This window comes from Thalia democratica, chromosome 1, assembly GCF_965202585.1.
Source record: "Thalia democratica chromosome 1, ktThaDemo2.hap1.1, whole genome shotgun sequence".
NCBI lineage: Eukaryota > Metazoa > Chordata > Thaliacea > Salpida > Salpidae > Thalia > Thalia democratica.
In genome coordinates this window covers 45,696,247-45,719,851 of record NC_139165.1, presented here as the reverse complement: position 1 = coordinate 45,719,851, position 23,605 = coordinate 45,696,247, and the positions used below count along the sequence as shown (strand labels likewise).

The 23,605-nt window shown below is 25.5% G+C and overlaps 1 protein-coding gene across 1 annotated transcript; it reads left to right on the top strand.

Annotated features, from left to right (window-relative positions):
- Positions 1-9,755: 9,755 nt before the first annotated feature.
- Positions 9,756-11,084, top strand: LOC145830874 (transmembrane protein 177-like). The gene has a single exon (XM_082938298.1). The coding sequence runs from the start codon at positions 9,781-9,783 to the stop codon at positions 10,726-10,728; it is 948 nt and encodes a 315-aa protein (XP_082794424.1). The 5' UTR covers positions 9,756-9,780; the 3' UTR covers positions 10,729-11,084.
- The last annotated feature ends 12,521 nt before the right edge of the window (positions 11,085-23,605 follow it).

Sequence of the window (23,605 nt, the reverse complement as noted above, 5' to 3'; positions counted from 1 at the left end):
TTAATATACTTCTTAATTTTTAAGTCTATCTATTTGGTAATTATGATCAAATTATGTCAAAACCAAAAATTATTTATTGTTTCACTTTTGGATCAAAAAAAAATTGTTACAAAGTTAATAATTACTTAATATACCAACATGAAATTAAAAATTGATTCTCAAAGGGTTTTAATGTTACTTGTACAAAATTGAAAGATTATTTTAGCAGTAAACTTATAAGATATAGGTTTTTAGCTAAAAAAATTTTAGTGTAACTTCTTAATAGATCAAAATAAAATTAGATGTTAATTTTTAATTTCTTCAACAGTACATGTATAAATCATTATAACTATATGCAGTAACTTGTCAACAATAAAGTTCTAGTCTCAAATTATACCAGTTTTTTAAAATAAATTGTATTTTATTGGTATATACGAAATTTACAACAAAGGGCAAAAAGAAAAATTTGAAAGCACATGATCTCAAAATTTAAAATCTAAGGGAGGTGGTACAATGGTAGACAATGGTTTTCATGATTAATAATAGCAATGATAAGTTTTAAAAAAAGTGCATACCTTTTTTTGTTAATATTTATTTTCGTATTTAATTTAAGTAAAAATAAAAACAAAATTTGTTTTAATTGATCTTAAAGTTATATTTTTATTCCTGTTTAACTTAAAACTGATCAAAAGTTGTTTAAAAATTAATGGTATGAGGCTTGATGACCAAAAGGTCTTTCTCCACACCAATCTATTAAAGATAGTGAGGTTCACATTTTCTTTTCTCTTTATACAATTTTGTATACCCAGAAAGTGTCTAACATCCAAAGGGTAGAGTATGAAACTGAAAACTTTATAACATAATCAAAATTTAACAAATATATCTGCAGTAATTTTGGCATATTAATGTTATTTAAACTGCACTTTAACATCTTCTGATAAGAAATGTTTGCCCTCAAAAAAGAAGTGTTTAGTACTAATTTTTTCCTAAACTAATACTTAATGTTACTTTTTTCCCTTGATAGGATAGTTTCTTTATTTTTTTAACTTATTTAAAAATAACTATCTATAACTAACAATTACTCTTATTACAATCTTTACTACTAAATTACACACTCACTTTATTTTAATTAGATACTACTTCTGATAGCTTTTAACATAGCTTCTAACAAATGTGAATTAGAGCCTGATAGCATTGTATGCAGTGATAAACTAAAACGACTTATTAAAGTAATTACTTGGTTGGCTGGGCTTACACAAGCCTAGCTAAAGCTGAAGTAGAGTCTAATGTGGTTAATAAATAAACTTGCACAATACATATTTAGATAAAAGTAGTGTAAAAAATTAGGTTCAAATTATGCCCGGAGTGCGGGACCCGCACTACTGTATATTCATAAGACTGTTTGTTGTAACTCAAGTTTTGTAAGTCTAGCACACGGGTCGGAACGGAAGCCATCATTTTATAAGTCGCAAACTTTTCCAAATAAAAATTTTCAGCTGCACTCAACAGAAAAAGTTTTTCACGAGCCTTAGTTATGAAAAATGATTGGAGTAGTCAATAACAGTACTTCATATGAATAATATGATTAAAAAAAGCTGCGTTAAATAACAAATAGATATCAATTTAAACGCTTAAATTAAAAAATTTTAACAAAAAAAATTCTCTTCTTTTATGTTTTTAGCTAAAAAAATAACTTTATGCCGCAGATTTTCGCTTTCTAGAATCTACACCTTAATTTGAAAAATTTTCAACCCAAATTGCTAAGGTATTTTACCAAAAACTGTCATGCGTCTAGTATTAAAACTAAATAGATTGTTAAACAGTTTATTGGACGGTGAAAAAGCTCAAAAAGCTTTTGTCTAAGGACTTTGTGTACAATAAAACGTTTTAGTTATCAAATCGTACACTTTTTGGATACAGTTGAACGTGTTGTTCAGGATTTGTTAACAGCATAATCATTCACTTATTACAACAAAAATGACTTAGTCTTATAGTAGTCGTTCATAATAAATAATTATAACAAATCAATTATAAATTTCTTAAAATACTTTTGCATTGCACAATGCACGGTACACTTTACCTAAAATTTGTACTAAAAATAAATTTATATGTTTCAAAAACCTAAAGTTTATACTAACTGAGTTTATATTATACTACATTTCTTACATTCTACTTCTAGTAAGTTTCATTGTTATCAAAATGTTTACTCCATCTGATGAAGCCGGTTATTACTTTTTCGACCAAATATTCGAATCTGACTGGATCCTAGTATTTTAAGTTGATTCGGTTCCGGCTAGATCTTAATTTAAAATATAGATCCAAATTCAGTTCTGACTGAACTCTAATTTTGAAGATTCGGCCGACCTTTTTTTTTTGGCATATGTTATCAAAAATTAAAAATCGGGATCGAATTATTTAGATAGTGCCATAGTAGTTTTTTGTTCATTTTTACTTTTATATTATAAAACAACCAAACTACGTAAACAACAAAACGTTTCCAAAAATTTACACAAGTAAACTACCGAGTGTAAACAGATTAGCAGTATTAGTACTTTTTATAAATTGTAAATGATATATGTTGTATTGTAGGATAACAATTGTTTTTTGATTTTTTGTTGCAATAAACCAATTTTTATGAAATAAACAGAGGTAAAATTTTAATTTGCTTTTTATTGGCATAACTTACCATGGCTTTATTAATAAAAAAACATGCTGGTTGTTTGATTCATAGTAATTTTACTTCTTTTATGGCAAAGAAATACTTTTTTATACTTAAAAATTTAATTAAAAATTTAATTTAATTAAAAACATTAATGATTTTCTTTTTTTCTAAATAAATTAGTTTCAATACACTTTTTCAAAGGTTTGTAACAATTAGTCATCTACCTGATTCAAGATCCGGATCCGGATTCAGTCGGATCCTAGCTGAGATTTGACTAGATCTGAACCCAGTTAGTTTGGAAAGGCTCTGTTTTCCGCGATCAGCTTCTTTCAGTTTTATATACTTAGATTATTCTGTTTTGAATATGTTGTATATATAAAACTAGTCCAGCGAAACAGACTTACTAAAGTTTAGTTGATTTAATCATTTGTTTTAAACACCTTAACTGCTCAAACTTTTTACATTGTAACGTAGTAGTGTAGAGAAAACAAAGCACTGCTGTCAAGTGTAATCTCGCATGCAGCAGTACTAAAAACGTTTTGTAATCAAAAAGCTAACAGTCCACCAGGTCAAATCAGTTCTACAATCTTGACAACCTTGGTAAAAACTATATAGGAGAGGCTTTCGAAAGAAGATTCTATACTACTAATAACTGTACACGAATAAACCTTCATGATAACGATTTGTTTTTACTCAAAACAGCTGTTGATCCACGGTATCAACTTGACTTTTTACCTGCTAACCTCAAACAGAAGGTTGTAAGGCTACTGAAATCAGAAGTAAAAAAACATACTTGTTGTGAGACTGGTCAAAGTGGTCAAATTCCTTTAGTACCGCCTAATAAAACTAAAGCTCAACTACCTAAAAATGATGTTCCCAAATAAGATTTGTCGTTCTATTCTACATTAAATCAGAAACAACTGAAAAAACTCACGAATGTGAGCAACAAGATTTAGTTGATCAAGAGATTAAGACAGAAGTTTATTTTTTTGGCTGAAGAAAAATTATCTGCTGAAGAACTTAAAAAAACTTAAGTCTTGACTTTGTGGAACTTAAACAAAAAAAAATACACATATTATACTAGGTTTGCAAAAATGATCTTACGGAACCACCATCTTCTGTTTTTTTTTTAGCTAGATTTTTTAGAAGCTTGTAACTTCTAATAACTAACTGGTAGTGATGATAAAATATAATATCTAAAATATAGAAAAAAGTATATGTGCTGTAATTTCCAATTTACTTAAACATGTTTACAAATATTTTAATTCAAGATGTCTTTTTTGATTCTGAGTAGTGACTGGCATAATTCTGCAATTCTACTCATCAATAAAACGTGTTGGTCAACTACTTCAAACTAAACTACATGTTAGTCATGAATCGCTTAACTCACTACTCAGAATCGAAAAATACATCTTAAATTAAAATATTTGTAAACATGTTTAAGTAAATTGGAAACTACAGCACATATACTTTTTTCTAAATTTTAAACTAAACGACCAACAAGCCAGAAATTTTTTGATTTTTAAACTGGTTACACTTTAAAACTTTGTTATACGCATTTTTATTATTTGTATTCTTTAGTTTTAAGTTTGACAAAATATATATATAAACAATTTTAAATTATATAATTATTTTACTTTTTGTTCGTTATGTAGATGAAATATAAAAACGATCTATATTCTATTTATAAACTAAAACACTGAAAAAAATATAGTTCTAACATTTTAATAAAATGCTTATAACTTTAAGTAAAGTAAAAGGTTGTTTGAAGTATTAAGTTTATCAAAATAAACTGAGGAAAGAAAAAAAATGCAATAGATTTGATTAGACTCTTAAACTCTAAAAAAACTTTAGCTAACAAATTTCAAAAATTTATGAAAGTGAGTTAAAACTCACCAGTCATTTGTTTTTTTAGTTTATATTAATTTTAAATGGACAAAAAAAATACTTTTTCTAAATTAGTTAATTTTTTTTTATTGAAACTACGTACAAAAATAAAGTAGTAAACCACTATAAAGTAAAAAAAATAGCTTTAGACTTTGATTTGAGGTGCTTAAATTATATATTTGAAGAGTACATCTAGTTTAATAGTGGTTATTTTTTAAATATGAAACTAAAATAAGTTGCATGTAGATTTGATAACAACTGTTTCTAAATAATGCTAAAAAGTTGATTGGTGACAACTATGGTCAATGGACAATGTATATTGTGTAAGTCATATTTAAATTAAAAAAAAAAAAATTGACAAAATGTATGAATTATTGTTTAGATTTCTATCTATTAAATTACACAAAAAAAGATTTTTGTTCAGCAAACACTTTTTGAAATATTAATTATTTAAATTAATTGGAAATAGGTTTATTTTTTTATTTGTAAAAACTATCAAAAAAATATTAATTTAAATAAAAAATAGGTGACAACATACATAGGCGAGTCATTGATATAATGATCCCTGTAGGGTGAAACAACTGCCTTTTTTTAAATAAGTTTAATATTAATATTGTCTTGAAAATAAGTTTTGTCAAGACTTTTTGGGCTAAAAGAATACACTTTATATTTACCTATAGACAAGTTATATAGTTTTAATATACATATATTAGAACAAGGGTTGCCACAAAACCTGGAAATCTGGAATTTGGTAATTTAGGCAAAAAAACCTTGAATTATGTACAAAAGTTAATGGATAAACCTCGAATTAAAAAAAAAAGAGTTTTTTAACAGTTTTTATATATTGATAACAGTAAATTTTAGCATTTTTAGTCTGATAAAAAGTTTATTTCAAGTTTTTAATTAGTAGTTGATAAATTATTAGTTTAATTATTGCTAAAAAAATGAAACTACTTTTTACATTTATTTTCATTGCTTTGAATGTTTAGTATGTAAAGTCAGTCAAGAGGAAGCTATTTCTGATGCAATTTAAATTGTGTTTAGATTAGAGAAAATTAACAGTAAGAGGAAATCAAAAAGATTTGATGCAATGTTTTATGACCAATGTATAGTTATAATACATTATCAGGGTTGCCACAAGGTCAGGAAGTTCAGGAAAATTCAGGAAAAAATAGGGGTTTTTGAAGAAAAGTCAGGAAGTTTAACAAAATTGATTAAAGGTCAGATTTTGTCAGTTCAAGTTTAAAAATTCCTTTTTTTCCTAAACCTTCAAATGGTTAAAAACTAATTAAAAATCCTTCAAAGTCAAGACTAAAATTGCAAAATTTTCCTAGAAATTTACAAAATTACTTAATTTCCAAATTTGGTTAAAATAAAAAAAAGTCCTTTAAAAACCTGCAAAATTTTTCTATTAACATATTGAACAACTACCCTACTTAAACAAGCAGTTTTTGTATGCATTTTAGTTTTGATGATCTGTGGCAAGGACACTTCCATAGTGTAACTGTAATATATACACAAAAGTTAATCTTGCATAATTTTAGAATCAAAGTTTTTTTTTTTAAGTAAATAAATAAGTTCTTTATAATTAAGCTCTAAGTTAGTATTTTATGTAACAAGTTTATGTGTATACCTACCTCTTTAGAATTTTTTCATAGTTGTTTAAATTTTGAAAATAAGTTATAAGACAGGTATATGCAATGGTTAAGTTTACTTACTTGTAGCTTTTTGTAGAATGACTAAAGTTTATAAAATAAGTAAGTGTAGATTTCTTATTACAAATTTTATACTAAATGATAAAAGGAAGTATAAGATTGAAAGCTTTATATAGTTTTAAGTGTTTAATTATGTATTTTAGAACAAGTTTAAATTGAGAATATAATTTGGAAAAGTCAGGAAAGTTTTAACAAAAAGTCAGGAAAAGTCAGGAAATTTTTCTCAGCTTGATCTGTGACAACTCTGTATTATATACTCATCAGATTCAAAATAACTCTTTTTGGGTACAAATTTTAATAAAAAATGTCAACAAATGCATTGTTTTATTAGGTAAAAAATATTATTCAAAACATACTTATAAACTACTGATGTTTTAAATTAAGCTATACAATATGATATTAACATGTATAAAAGCTAGATAATGGATACATCATAATGAGTTTAAATAGAAAATGCGGTATAAATACTGTTAGGATAAAAATTTGGTAAAAATTAAATACGCAAGACTTTTAAGCATAAGTAAGTATATAGAAAACTTAAGATGGTGAATGGATATTACAATAAAGTATATACATACAAGTTTTAAAGCTATATAAACGTAAATATAATTAATAAAAAAGCTTTCAAAAAAGCATCAGATTCTATATTGATTATTAGTTTCAGTAATTCAAAATTATTGTTTTCATTTTTTATTGTAAAGAATGTTGCCCTTAGATTTGGAATTTGGAAAAACCTGGAGTATGACAATTTTGGTTAAAAAAACCTGGAGTTTGAAGATTTTCGAAAAAAAAAACTGGAAAAACCTGAAATTTAAAACAAAAATTTTTACAAAACCAGGAGTTTTAGACAATTTTTACATGTTAAGTAGTAAAATTTTGATTTGACAAGAAAAATCTAATTGTAAAGTATAGATAAAATTTTTTTTTCATCATGAATTTTTTTGTTAAAAAGCATATTTAAATTAGCTTTACAGTATCTTTTCAATGCTGTTATACTTTTAAACACAGTTTTTAACCTTAAACTTAACTTTAAACTAAACATAGACTAAAAAACAAGTTATTTAAAAAACCTGAAAGAAATTTCTCAACAACCAGTAGCCACCCTGACAAAAGTTACCATATTTTAAGAAGTAGCTCTTATAAAATGTTTTACTCAAAAATATGATTGTTTAAACATTTGAATCGAGGCAAAATAAGATCATATTTTAATTAAAACTAATTATGTAATAGCTAGTAGATGTTTGTTAGACAATAAATATACAGTTTGAATAATAAAATAAATTCTTTGTATTAAAATAATTTAATGAAAGCTTTAAAATATGTTTTATAAGGTGTTTTTAAAAAGTATGTTGGCTAATCTGAATAAAAACTATATTAAAAAAAAGGTATATGGTGCCAATGATTTTTTATTTTTTTCAAGTTAAAAAAATCTCAGGATTTTGAAAATATATACATATATACCTCTGAAGATTGCCCAAAATACCTTAATTTTAGTAAATTAACTAAAGTTTTGATAGAAAAACTTACAACAAAAACGTATTTTGCTTATTTACTTTTATTTTATAAAATATAGTTCAAAAAATTTATAAAAATTCTTGATGAATTTAAGAAACAAATCTTGAAAATAATTGTTAAACTTGTAAAAAAAGCAATATTATAACATCTCTGTTAAAGTAGTTTATAATAGTTTTTTAATTTATCTGTTAATATTTGATTTTTAAAGACAATGAACTAATCAAAAGCCTATAGAATCAAAAATTGAATTAATCAACAACCCTTTAAATGGCCTTTTGCCATATATAAATTTTGTTATAGGTAGACTTGTAAAGTTTAATAGGCACTAAATACACTAAAATATTGACTTTCTACCACCAATTTTTCAAACAAAAATTCCATTTTTTGCTGTTTCTAGTTGCTGCTGGGAGTGGCAAAAAAAAGCTAAGTCTTATTAATTTACAACAAAATTTGTTTCAGTTTGTTTTACTTTCATTAGTATTTTCTTTAACAGAACTAATATAGTATTTTTTATGATTACAACTCTTTAACATTTTTTAATTTTATTTGTGCTAAAATGATTTTTTTATTTTTAAAATGTTTTTCATCTATTATATATAGTTTTGTGTTTTAAGATAATAAATCTATAATTTTGTATTATTTGCTAAGTTTGTTCCAATTAATCACAATTATGATAACCATTTTTTAAATTTCAGTACAAAATGTTTTATTTTATTTTTAATTTTAAACTATTTTGTAACTACTATGAAATTTAACTTATTAGAAATTTTTTTACCTCTGCTAACATAAAACTCCGAAAAATAATCAAAATTAAATTCTAAAACTATATTTTGTAATTAAAGGTAAAAACTCATCATTAACTCACTATTCTTGCTGCAGCAATATTAGTTTTTAAAAAAGCTGAGCAAGTGTATCTTTATTACCTTTAGTTGTCCTTAAAGAACTAACATTTAAATATCTCCAAGGTTGTCACACACTCAGGCTAATTTAGGCTAGTTTTTGATTACTCATCCAACATTTTTTTGCTTTAAAGAGTAGCAACCTTGTAAACAAGAATACTTAAAAAGTAACTCTATCTTAAACACTGAACACCTCTGTAACATGTCATTATGAGCAAATACTTGAAATCTGAACATTAAAAACAATGAAAAGTTTGTTAATGTCTTAAAGTTTAAGTTTTAGAACAACAACTAAAATTAGCACTATAATCCAACTATGTGATCACTAAAATTAAACTGAGTTTATACTTAGATGCCATTAAAACATTGTTTAATCAGTTTTCACATTAAATAATGAATAATTATAATCTAGAAACCTACTTGTTAAAATTTTGCTAGCAAAAGAATATAAAAAGTTATTGTATGAAATAAAATAATAACTTGATAGCTGAAAACTAGAACAAAAGTTTATACTTGAGACTTTTTTGTTTTTAACTGTAAAAGTAATGCTAAAAAATTTAAGCAAAGTGGTGATCACAACTTATTAAAAAAATTTAAAATATTCTAAATAAAATTTTTTATAACAAACTTTAAAATTTTCTTTAAAAATCTGAAAGTTAGAAAAGAAATTCAGGATTGAATACCTGTATGAGTTTTTGCCTAGGCTTTTTTATATCAGATTTTTTTTATTGTACAAGGTAAAGTAACAAAACAACTTTAAGTATTCAACAAAAGCTTTGTAAAAAAATAAATATTATTAACAAAGTAGTTTTTGGAATGATGTTAAAGTTGGGTCAAAGCAGACACAAAAATTATATCTCAAAATTCTTTTATGTATTTAAACAATTGCATCTAATACATCTTCAAAAACTTTTTATAAACTTGTTTAAACTGAGTAACTTCTGTTATGTTAGTAAGACATCAAGCTTTTTGTTCATTTTATTACAATTTTTTTCTGGTTCACTATTTATTTGTATCTGTGATATATGATGTGGCGGTCTGTAACTAAACAGATTGCTATTATTCTTTAATTTGAACCTACTCAAACTTTTTTAAGGTGCTTGTTATAATAAAAGTTTATTAAATGGATGCATTAAGAAATGGGTATGCAAAACTCTACAAATACCGAAGGTACATAGCAGGAGGCTTAGCATTAGCATTGTATGTGAAAAATGGGCAGAGGAATTTCTTACCAGAGTACTTGCTAGTTCCTTACACAGCATCCTTAGAATGCCTCAAGTATCCTGGGGAGTACCAGAGGTGGCTCGTTAGAATAACCAAAAGGGATTGTGGCTATGATGGACCAATTTTACCATTTGCATCTACAACAGTTGGTGTTGTCAGCGGAGGACTGAACGGTTTTGGCTCCCTGAAACCAAACTCCTACATAGGAATTCCTAGAAATTTTTACTGTGACAACATGATTGAGGTCAGCGAAATAGACTTGAGGTTTGTTGCAGGCAAAGCAATACAACCAAACAGTAAGAACGAAATTAAGCTTCTTGAGTCTCTTGTTCTATCAGAAGCAGCTCAAAAGTATGCTGTTGCACTTCATCTTATGTACTTAAAAGGCAACTGGGCGTTTGCAGAAGCTTTGCTGTCACCACTGATGGTAGCAATCGGATACTCTTTAGTTTTTCACCTACCAAAATTTATTTTTTCCAACCAATCATTGTTAATCAGCCTGATAAGATACCAGTTGGTGGCTGTTTTTGCTTCGTTTTTCTTGTGCAAGTTAGCTTGGGCGCAGTTGTACCAGATGAGAAACTACAGCGTTGCCGAGAAAGCAGCTGAAGTTTCTGATGAGTACGCTCAGGGTGCCGTGGAGTATTACAGGAAGGAAAGGGAGTTCAACATGGCTTGCAGGGTGCTGCTCGGTCAGAAAGGAGAGAAGAGGTACACTGCTCTTGGAAACATTAAGGACGGTTTGGTGCTTAACTGGAACGGACCATCGAACACTGACCTTGACCGCCAGGCAAAACTTATTTTAGAAAAATTTGAAAAAGAAGACAGTGCGGTTGTTTCTTCATAACAGCTTACTGTATAAATAATAATGAATAATTTTAAATTATAAAAAAAAGTTATAAAATTAATTTTAGCAGAACTTTAACCCTTTGCTTTTTATATATTTAATTGTATTAATTATTTTAATACTGTAATATGTTAGACAAATTTTCGTATATTTGATCTTAAAACTACTTATTTTTTTTTTAATAATACAACTTAAAGAAATTTTAGAAGTCATACTTAATGTTTCATTTAAGTCTTTTATTTTATTTATTTATAAAACAATGTATCTAAAAAAAGTTTAATTTTAGTAAGTACTTATTCAATTGTTTTTGTAAATTTTGAAGAGTAAAAATATTCAGTTCGTTTCATCAATTTTTAGTGAATAAAGTAAAATGTAAAATAAATAAAAAGCTTTTGAGTGAAGGCTTAATTTTGTAGGAGCTAGTAACAAGTACTAGTATATATATTTTGTACATTCAGTTTATTTTTTTATAATAAGTGTATTATTTTTGATAGGATAGTAAATAAATTTAAAGTTTATAAATACTACATGGTTTCAGATTAACTAAGAATAATATAAAATATTTTTTTAAATAAAAAAAAATTGAGTAGGATCTGATTTTGTAGAAATTTAAGTTTTTTTAGTTTCATAATTTGCTGTTAAAAACAGTCTTATAACTATTATCAAGCTTTCCGTAAATACGTTAAAGTAAATTTGATAACCTTGAATGTACTTTTAACTATTTAAAAGAAATAATTTAATCGAGGATTATAAAAACACATTGTAACATTGGTTTTAAGAGATAAAAGCTGTTAATATATTAAAATCGTTGATTTTAACTTATAAATTTTTAGATTATTTTTTTACAAGTTGAGTAAAACTTTTACAAATAGTATTTTCAAGGTCACACCAGATTGTAACCAAATAGTACAATATTAATATGCTAAAAAATTTATCTAACTTAATTATCATTGCATCTGATGATTATAATTTTTAAATACTAGTCAGTATAAATTTTTAATTTTAAGTACTACTAAAGAAATAGTCAGGGATTTTAATCAAATTATTTATAATTTTACAACTCTTGTTAGTCTTTAATAAGCCTTACGGTAAAAACTTAGTGTTTTAAGTATTATTTAAATAAACATAGACTACTATATTTGAATATACACTTTATATGGGAGCGGGTCAAATATGCACAAAGATATTTTTTCACGGATTTTATTCGTGCAAAAGTGTCCCTTTGTGCATATTTAACAAATACCCACTTTTTATATATACCAAAAAAATTGGAATCCTGGAATTAAATATTTTAGGCTGAGAAAACCTGAAAATAAAACCTGAAAAAAAATTTGAAAAAACTCTATAGTTTTGAAAAAAAAATCACTAAAAAACCAGGAAAAACTAGTTATTTTTAATTACTTTTACGTTTAAATTAGTTAAGTTTTAATTGGATTTAAAAAAATTGTACTATTGTAAAAAATATTAAAGAACACATTTAATGTAGTTTTACAGTGTCTATTGAATGTTATTATACTGATTAAGTTTTTTTACTTTAAATTTATTTTTATTTTAGAATTAGACCAAAAACACTTTCTTTAAAAAACTTGGAAGAAATTCAGAAAACCTGGAGAAAATTTTCTTAAGTCCTATGGAACCCTGAACTAAGCTAATGGTTGAAGATTAATTTGAAGAATTAAAGTCAACATGGTATACTATCAAAATCCACCCGCGTTCAAAACCCACCCGATTTTTTTTATACATTTTCTTAATTTACTAATTTATTTTATATATATATATTTTTTTGAATTTGTTTTTATTTATTTTTCACTATCACTGTTACCCCTTACCCTCGTTCGGTCAGCAGTTCTCGAATTTGACTGGGTGGATTTTGAACGTGTCCCGTCTATATATATTACATTGATATGCCTTAAGATGTTAGAATAGAAAATTTTTAAACAAAATAATTTTTTATCATAGATTAAAATACTCACATTTATAAAACATACTGTTTTAAGATCTACAGTTTAAAGAAATTAAAATCAGTATCAGAGGGACAACTTGTTTTCATCAAACTTTTTAAAAAGAATTTTGCTTTTTAAGTCCTTACAAACAAAACTTTGCATTCCTAAGTTTTCTTAATTAACATAAATTATATTGCTTTTTGACGGTAAATAATTCATGATCATAAAGTTTTATTGAAATGATGGTTAGTTTTGAAAATTTTTATTTATAGCATTTAAAAAATTAATGTAAAGTGAAAAAAAAAGTCAAATACTATTATAGGAAGGTTTTTAAACGTATTTATATACTATTTGCAACTTATTACCAACAGATTACTCATTTTGTTTTTTATTTTATCTCACAAAGCTTTTCTAAACTATACTAGTTCCATTTTCAAGTAATAAATGTTAAATGATTTAAAAAAAAATTTTTGGTTAGAAAACAGTTAAAAAAATAACTCTGAACTTTATCTAAACAGAGCGCTAAATATATACTCAAATTTCACCGCTTTTAAAGATAAAATTACAAAAATTAAAAACTTATTGCTTAAGAATCTGTATCCAAAAAACTTTATAGAGTCCAAAATCAACAAATTCCTTGACGTTCACAAAATCGACAACTCATTATTTAAACAAGATGAAAATATTAACAAAAGTAAAGAAAGCAGAAACCGAAAACTGCTCATATTTCACAACAGTTTACGTAGATACTAGGTAGTTGTCCAATAAGATTCCAAATACGAATAGCATCCATATTTCAAAAACACAACATTGTTATTAAACCGGCCTTTACCAGCAAATATGTTTCTGACTACTTCAGCAATAAAAGTAAATACTGAGCAGCAATTGACACAAATGTTATTTATAAAGACACCTGCTCTGCAGCTCAGAGCATTTCTTACATTGGAGAAACGTAATGACAAATTTTCTTACAAATTACAGATGACTGCGGAACAGATAAAAACAGCGCAATTTTTGAACATTTTTTTAATTGCACACCCTGTCAAAACTCTTACATAGTTCAAAACTTTAAAGTTTTGAAACGATGTAAACAAAGCGAACTTTACAGCCTGAATGAATATTGATTGAGGAAGAGCGATCTAAATTAAATATGCAAATTGCATTAAATTGAAAAGCAAAATTATTAATATTTTATTAATAAACATACCTTTACTTTAGTTTTACTTGCTAAATCATTAAAGTTTGTATTTATTTTAATTTATTCATACGTCATAATTTAAAGTAGTTTTTTAAAGTGTTTACTAACCAGACATTTCTTTCAAATTCATTTAACATTTATCACTTGAAAATGGAACTAGTATAGTTTTTTAAAACTTTGTGAAATAAAATATAAAACAAAATGAGTAATCTGTTAGTAATAAGTTGCAAATGGTATATAAAAAAGTCAAAGTTTGATAAAAATTAATCTGATTCCCCTTAAGAACTTTTAAATCTAACAAAAGTATAATATATTCTTCTTCTAAACAAATAAAAAAAAACAGCAGCAAAATATTTTATAATTATCTAATTCTTAGCTTTTTTTGAGAGTTAAAACAATAAGATTTAGTTTTTATAGAGCTCTTAAAATATCATTATATTTCTATAAATTCTGTACTTTTTTTTTAATTTTTATGATAATATATATATATCTATATAATTTATATTATACAATTTTTATTTTAGTTGATTACTATTTTTCTCTTAACAAAAAATAAAAACGGTAATTTGTAGCTACAAATAAACTGTGTAGGGTCTTTATGCGACTTTGAAAACTCTTTGAAGGTAAAGTTGTAGTATTAGCAGTGTAAATTTTATTCTATAACATTTTTTATAAATCAGTTATCATATTATTTTGATGATTGTTGCCAAATAAATAAATCAAAATAAAATATAAAAAATGAGTTTTTATGATGATTTTGTTACGCTTTAAATAAAAAACGGATCCTTTATAGTAACGAATACAGCAGTGTTGCTAATGTTGTATGTATTTTTTTTAAACCAAGTGTTAGTATTTACTTATTACTTATTTTAGTGTCTTAATCTACTTGGCTTAATAGTTTTCAGAAAGTGTTGTTATATGTTGTTTGTGTTTTTCTACTTGTGTTACTTAATTTAAAACAACAGTAGTTAAATTTACTAAACTAACTTATTGTTTTACAACAAAACTTGTTTTATATCATACTACAAAACTAAAAATACTTTTATGGTATTAATAAGATTTTTTTTAAACAAGTTTTTTAGTTATACTGTGTATATAACTTTATTATATGTATACGAATACCTTTTTTTTTAGCTAGAAAAAAAGATAATAGCTTAAAATAAGTTTTACAAATCAACATAAATTATTTTTCGGGCCTGGCTTTATAGCTTTAGCAAACTTAATTACTAGCTAGTACATTAGTGTTCTCATTTAGCTTTCTTTTTAACTTGTATTTACGTACAATTTCTCAGGAGTCCGCCATATAGCATCCGCAATCAATTCCCATCTAAAATCCCATCCTCTTGCCATTTTTACCAATCATTTTTCATTAAAGTGGACGAATTTTTAAGTTATATTTTACATAAAAGAAATTATTGGTTCAAATGTAATTAAAAACTTTATTAGTTAATTTTATTATTTGTTGTAAAATTAGAGATACTCACATTGGCGCATTAACTTACCATACCTTGCTTAGTAATTTACTTTAAATTTGAGTATTAGATACCAGTGGCGTAGCGTGGTATTTTGGTCAGGGGGTGCGCAAATTTTTTCTCAAAAAATCCTATAATTTTAAAACTTTTGTAATTAGCTTTAAAAAAACTTTTTATAAGTAATATAATTGAAATTAATTTATTAAGTAAAATAAGTTCGTTAACTGTTTTAAAAAATATTTATATATCACAAAATTAAACAATTAAATAAAAGTATAAATTTAATTAGAATTACTTATACTTGCAAAAATGTAAACTTACTAAATAAAAATTGTTTTTATTACTTACAGTAAACATTATATCTTTAAAAATTAATGTATTCAATAAAACGAAAGTATCTGTTCTATTTACGAAAAAAATATCAATCTCTTTAATATATACAATACAACAGTGATAACAACACCTCATGCACATAACTTTAATAAAGTTACAAAGAAGTTAAAATAGAACAACTTTATAACTGTTATTACACTTTATTTAAACTTTGTAAAATAGTTAAAAGTATACTTTTTAAATTTAATTCATTTGATTGTATTTGTATAAAAAAAATCACAAACAAAGTTTATTTCTCATAGGCCGACACGCTTTTTCTTGTATGTTTACAAAAATAAAGTTCAGAAAACTAGCAGTAGTCTTAACAATGTAGCATAAAAAAAAAATTGTAAAATTGTTTAATTTTTCTTTAAGCGTGACGTATTTTTGTAATTTTTTTTTTATAAAAATAATCTGCCATAAGGTTATTCTACAGCGGTGCGCTATATTAATTGCGTGCTTTTTGAGTCTAAATTCTTATGAAGTTAATGAACTTATAAAATTTTTCCTTATGGAGTTTTTCATCAACATCGGTGCGCATTTGCAATTACGCACCGAATCAGTATATTAAATAATAACATATACTTTCCTAACTTGTCACTAATTGGTATTCAAAATTTCGTTTAGCTTTTCGAATACTAGATAAACATAGTTGAAAAAAGGCAAATTAAGCAGAAAACAAAAATATAAAGGATAAAAATATTACATTCTTTTTTTTACATTTTTCTTTTTTTGGGTGGCACGCATGCGCCAGTGTCCCTCCCCACGCTACGCCCCTGTTAAATACTAACACTAACATAATTTTACTGAACTTTATCGTAGGTAGTGTTAGTTGCTGGATTTAACGGTTTTGTAAGCTTACAAATAAGATAAAAACTTACGTTATAAGTATACATTTTACACAAGAAAATGTTTTGATGAGAAGCAATTTGTAAGAAATTTATTGGGTAGTAATTGGTCTCGTTGAAAACAGTTCAAATGTAAATTTGTCATGGAAACTAGTTTCTATGGAAATTAGTTGGGTAAATAATTAAAGCCGAGAAAGAATGAACAGTTTATGAATTTAGAATTGTGTTAAAAGAAAAGATTTTAAAAGAATAATAAAAAATAATGCTTTGACTTTATTTGAAAAATTTCTGATAAAAACGACTTCGGAACAGTATTTAAAACAGAATTCAAACAAACAGTATCCTTTTAATGTACAAAAATTTAACTATAAATATTAGACTTAAAATAAAGTCATGCAACAAAAGTAGAATCTAAGTGAGTATTTTTAGTTAAATCGAATTTAAAATATGTTTTTTTATTTAAGAATGTTGGAGGTTATTTAGATTTTATGAGGATATGTAAATAAAACATACCTTTTAACGAGAAAATGCTTTAATGATGTCTTGTTTTGACAAATTAGTTTAGTAATAAACTTATAAGAAAACATAGCTACTGTTTTTTAGATTATTCTTCTTTTATATGTTACTAATTTTTATTGGTTGTTTTAAAAACGTTAGTTATACAAATTATAAAATAGTTTATTTTTTAAAAACTTAGAAGTGCTTTAAGTTATACAAATACTATTTTTTTCAAAAACTTATTTTTCAAAACGATTTTGAAAGACTATTGTCATACTTGTCAATTTTTTTTTCATAAAACAAGTTTATTTAATTATTAAAACTAGCTTTAAAAAGTTATTTCAGTTAAAAATATTTTCATTTATCACTAACACAGATTATACTGTAAACAAATTCTACAAAAATGCATGTACATAGTATTTATGTAAAAATAATTTTAATCGAGTACATAAAAAAAATTCAAGTGTAGAGTATGGTAAATAACGAAAAACAAAAAACAACTCCAACCTAAATTTAAAGATGTTGTTTTATTGTATTTATAATTCACAAAAAAAAAAGTCTAAACAAAGATTAATTCAAAACTTTTTGTGTATTATTTCAATGCAGAATAATAAAAATAGTTTGCAACATATCATGAAAAAAGTTTTTACCTATTACTTCAATTATGTAATGTCTGCAAAATATGTTTTTGAGTTTAATTTTTCACTAATGTATCCTTTAGATGAGTTTCAGTAGACATTTCTTTTTCAATGTATACATTTAGACTTTATTTTTTCTCAGTTTAAAACAATGATGTTTTTTTAAATTAAGTTATAATATTGTTTATCAAAATATGTTTCGTTAAAATTTTAAGTAGAGTTTTGTAAAACTCCTATGCTAATCTTTTAACATTTTTCGTAGCAAATAAGGTTAATATTGTTTTGTACATAAATTGAAAATCTCAGGCTAATGATAAGTAACATGTGCGGTGCGAGTAGTCCACAGCAGTATTACAATTGTATACAAAAATTACTAGAGCGAAGTTTTAATTTAGGAGAAACACACGTAAACCAAGTGTTCAACTGGCATAGCAATATTAGCATTCTGACAACCTTGACCTAAAGTATAGCTTCCAGAAAACAAGTTGCTAGAAATCTAGTACAGTGTAAATCTAGCGGTTGTAAATACTATAATTTATTTTGTACTTAGATTGTCAAGCGTATAGTTTTGAGTTTTGACTATTTGAGACAAAAATAAAGAAGTTAGAAACAATAGTGTTTATTATACTATTTGTCTCTGCTTAGTTAAAATATATTTATATGAAAAAGACGAAAAGAATTGTTTTCAATTAGTTATTAGAATGACTTAAAATAGTTTTTTATGGAACGGGTCGAAATTCACGAAGATACTTTTGCACAAAGACAGTTTTGCACTAATGGTCAATTTTGCTCTAGAGCGAAAAATAAAACAGAAAAATATATTAAAAAAAAAACCTAAAAGACAAATTAGGAAAAAGCAAAAATAAAAGTACTGACCGAGGGTAAGGGTTAAGGGTAACAGTGAAAGTAATAAAAAAAAGAAACTAATTAAAAATAAAAAAAAGCTACCGACCGAGGGGTAAGGGTTAGGGGTGACAGTGATTATAAAAAATAATTAATAAAAAAAAACAAGTTACTGACCGAGGGTAAGGGTTAGGGGTAACAGTGATAGTAAAAAAAAACAACTAAATAAAAATAAAATTAAAATTCATAAAAAAATTAAAAAAAAGAAATATTTGTGGAAAAATGTCTCCGTGCAAAAACGTCTCCGTGCAAAAGTGTCTTCGCGCAATTTTATCCCATCGTATAAAAGTTTCTTCGTGCAATTTTTTGCCCTTGTGCACTCGTGCAATTTTGTCCCCTCGTGCAAATTTAACAGCTACCCAGTTTTTTAAGTTTTGTAGTATCTTAGAATAACTAAAAAACTTTGGTTAGTATACTTAAAGATCAGTCTGAGCTGAAAAAAGCTGATTTAGCAAAAATAAAGGCTTTTTTTATGTTATTTTTTATTTAATTATTTAAACACTATTTTAGTATTAATTTTTAATATGTTTAGGTAAGGTGGGTTAGGGATAAGTGTATAAATAAAAAAATATATCAGAAAGCTTTAAAAAAGTTTGCTGACTCAGTTTTTTTTCAGCTTTTTTCAGCTCAGACTGACCTTTAAGTATACATTGAAAAAACTTTAAGATTACGGTAACCATAATACATATAATAAATATAATTTACTTGTTATCCACTACAGAAAAATGGCTAAAAATTAAAAGTCTAAAAAATACTATAATTAAATTTAATTGATAACACTGCAAGTAATTAAATAGTTTTTATGGAGAATAATTAAGTACATTTAAATAAACATTTTTTTTTCACATCAATTTTAATTACCTTGTGGTTTCATTTATACGTTTCTAATTTAATATAAGATGCATTAGTATTTTATTTATTTTGTTAAAACAACACTCATCATATATACTCATATATTATCTGTTTACTTTTGTAATAACACTCGTCGAATTTTTTCTTACATTTTTTTATCACATTTATTTTCAGTTACACACCGTCAAGCAACTAGGTGTTAAAAGAAACTACAACTAAAGTTAATAAAAAAAAAATTATTTGAAAGACTAGTTTATTGAAGGTTTTTAATGAGGCAACAGTACTTATAAAGCAAAATTTGCTGTTTGTTGCTACCTTTGTTGAGGCGTTGTTTTACTTAACTTAGTGTGGGCAGCATACACTAATAAAACTAATTGTTTGCTGCCAAATAGAGTTAGCCCAACTTAGCTTCTTTTTATATAATTTTTCAAAACTTGTTTCAGCCAAGCTTGAATAAGAAGTTTTAATTAGAATAATAAAAAACATTCAGTCAAAAGCAAAACTTTTTATTTTGAATATTTATTTTGACTGTTTTATGTAGTTTTCAGTATATGTTTTCGTGTTAGTATGAAGAATATCAAACAGTTTGTTTTTATTTCATCTTTACTTTTTCACTAATTGGAACTTAACATTTTTAGCAAACTTTAAAATCCAGAATAAATACATGTTAAGATTTTCATAGTTTTTGTTTTAGAAAACTAAAAAGTATTAAAATATTAATTTGTAAAGTTAGGGAAGCTACAGATAAAAAGTTGAAGTTAATTGCTTTTTTTTAACTACAATCTTTTAATAAATAAAGTAATAACATTTTGTAAGATTAGTGGTGATTTAGATAAAAGTTGTTAGGTAGCAGGTATAGTTTACTTTTTCAACAAAAAGAAGTTACCACTTTTTAATGCAACAATGTATTTTAAAGACTAATTCAAATTATGATAATCGTTTAAACGAACCAGTAATATGATTTAATTTTAAATTGTTTGTATAATTAAAGTTGAGTTAAAGTTAAACATTGACCTTAAAAGTTTTTGTTATTCTAATTATATTTCGATAATGAATTTTAGAATTACCTATACAGTGTTTTTAACATTATGCGTTATCTAATAAAAACAATAAAATTAAATATTGAATATTCTTTAATAGAATAAGTTCTTTATAGATTTACTTTCAGTTTATACATACACTTTACATACTTCTATATAGGTTTTTACTAACTAGGATATTATATCTATATATACAAAAGTTGTTTACATAAACTTTCAGTTAGCTAAGTTGTTTACACATTTTACTTGTCAGTTTCGAAGTTCATACAAATTGACTAATTTCTACAAAGGAACACTGAATTTGGTTTACTAAAAAACATAAATTATTTACAACAAATGTTAAATTTAAAAATGCTTTTCGAGCACTAAACCTCATAGAACTATATTATATTTTTAATATAATATGGATATTAGCCACTATTTTTAAAATGTGGATGACCCGGATGTAATTCAAAATAAGTTTCAAAAAACAACAGAACTCGATTTTTTTTCTGCAGATGTTAACTTGCTTATTTTATTAGTTTTTATTTTTTTGATTTCTAGCAGGAAGTAAACGCTTTACACTTTATTTAGTGATTATTATTATTAATTGTTTATGATTATACTAATTTGAAAAATTAAATGTTTTACTAAAACAAGATAGAACGTATAATGTCACTTTTTCACAAGTGGTCACATATGCACGGCGTAACTTTTGCACCCGAGTAACTTTGCTCGTATTATTCCTGATTCTAACTCTAACACAGGCCTAATTCAAACAGACGACTCGTGCGAAATTGACTCGGTGCAAAACTGACGACTTGTGCAATAGTGACGCTGTGCAAAAGTTACTTTGAGCATAACAGACCCGTATCATTTAAAAAGTTTGTTTTTACTTTAAGAAAAAATTAAGTTATATAACTTATCCATCTTACTGGCTGATAAGCACGAAATATTGCGACATTTAGTTTGATGTCCACTATAAATTTTAGTATGAAATAATTGTTGTTCTAAGATTTTTTATTCTTTCTCACTTTAGTTTATCACATGGCTAAACTTTTGTTAATAAAAAAATATGCTGTTTGTTCTAAAGTAAGTTTATAACAAACAATTTAGTTACATACATTAACTTAAAAAGAAACCATAAAAAACAATCTAAAACGTTACTTACCACAATTCTGAACTTACTTAAAAACATGACGAATGATACATTGTTGGTTTTTGTGTTAAAACTCTAATTAAGACGTCCTGGACAAGATGTTAAAAGGTCCTGGACAAGACGTTAAAAGGTATCCGTGGTGTGCGACTCGATAACCAAAAGAGTTTTTCTACAACCAAATTTTTGAGCGCTTTTATGTCGTTCGAAAAACATTCTGAGTTGATATCTCTACAACAAGTGTTTGCCAAAAAATCTTGTTCTAATACTAAATAATTCTAAATGAGTAACACTGTTAAAACTATTTTTCAATGCATATCATTATGATTAAAGCTAAATTGAATATACATGGCTTGAAAGTAGAGTATTAAATTTAAAATGTTGGCCATAGGTTGTATAGGGGTGGGCAAAGATTTTAGCTGGCCGGCCAGATGTGGAAAAATATAGTCCTTGGCGGGCCATTTCATTAATTTTAAATAAATAACTTAATTACTCGATTCTTTTTGACAAAAAAAAGTTCTACGTGACCTTTCTTTTTTACTATGTTTTAAGTAAGTTTAAAACCTTCTGCAAATTGTACTTGAGACCTTTTTTAAGCTCTTCATCTCACAACCGAAATGTTAGTGTAAGTTTCAAAACTCATGCTCACGGGTGCTGTTTTATCTTTCGCGGGCCGGGTTCCACTTTAATTTTTTTTTATAGGCGGACCGGATATTTTCAGTCCAAGGGCCGGGTCCGGCCCGCGGGTCGTTCGTTGCCCACCCCTGGGTTAAGAGTAAGGGCCTAGGTAACCGATCAAAATTGAAAATTTGTGTAAATTAGTTGTTATTAAGTATTTTGAAGGTGGAATTTATATATACCAAGAATAAAAAAGTTTTCAAAAAGTTTATTTGACATAATTATGATTTGCCACCTTATAACAATAAGTCCCTTAAAGGTGTCATATTATTAAAAAAAAAAAGTTTTTTTTGTTTGATAAAGAAATCAAAAATGTATTTACCAAACTACGCATTTCTTCTACAATCATGTCAGTCTTTCTAACTAATTCTTGAAGCACATTGTTGTTTAGCTTATTAAAGTCTTTATACCTACAAAATAGCTATTTTTGTTTGCTATAATTGAAGTCTTACAGACTTTGAAAAATATTTCGATAATAGAAAATGTTTGCTATAAAAGAGATAGAAAATAGTGTTGAAACTAATTTTAAGTACTACTGTTTTTTGTATATAAAAAAAGTTATAGTATCTGTTAAAGTCAAGCTGGTTATAAGTTGAAGTTTTATTTTTTATTCATAAATTTATATTTTAATATGTGCTAAATTCTTAAAAAAAACCGAAAATATTTTTACCATTATTAATCTAACTAAATAAGTCTATACTTTTAATCTTTTTACTAAGAGAGTTTATATCATAAATAATAAGCAAACATTAATTCTTAAAGTTAAACAAACAAGTACAAAGCTTTTAAGTTGTGTTGAAATATTCTACTCTATCTAAGTTTAAGCTAAAACTGTAAAAAATAACTAACTTGAAATAAACAATTTTTGTATGAAAATATTAATAAACTAAAGTTAAATTAAAGCTGCATAGAAAGCAGTCATAAGTGCAACAATACAAATGATTTTTCTGCAAGCCTAAACTTTTGCATACATAATTTCTACTTGTGTGACGCATTTCTCGTTAAAAATTATTCAAAAAGTCTCTCAGCTATTGTATCTTTAAAAAAATTTCATGAATGTAGTTTTAAAGATATCCAAAAAAAAATGTCTTGCTTCTACTGTAGTATGGCTTTAAAAGTAGTGTATAAAAATGTTTTATTTTGTTTAAAATGGTTAACAATTTTTGAACTATGACAAATACATTTTTTCACAGGTATCTAGTAAAAAAAATAATTTTAAATTTTATTACAATACTCTTGAGTAATAGAACATATTTTTGATTGTTAACTGTCATAAAGTAATATAGTAGTGGTTTAATGG

Bases quoted from the DNA above. Each gene is read 5' to 3' on its own strand.
- LOC145830874 (XM_082938298.1), top strand. From the start codon at position 9,781: ATGGATGCATTAAGAAATGGGTATGCAAAACTCTACAAATACCGAAGG.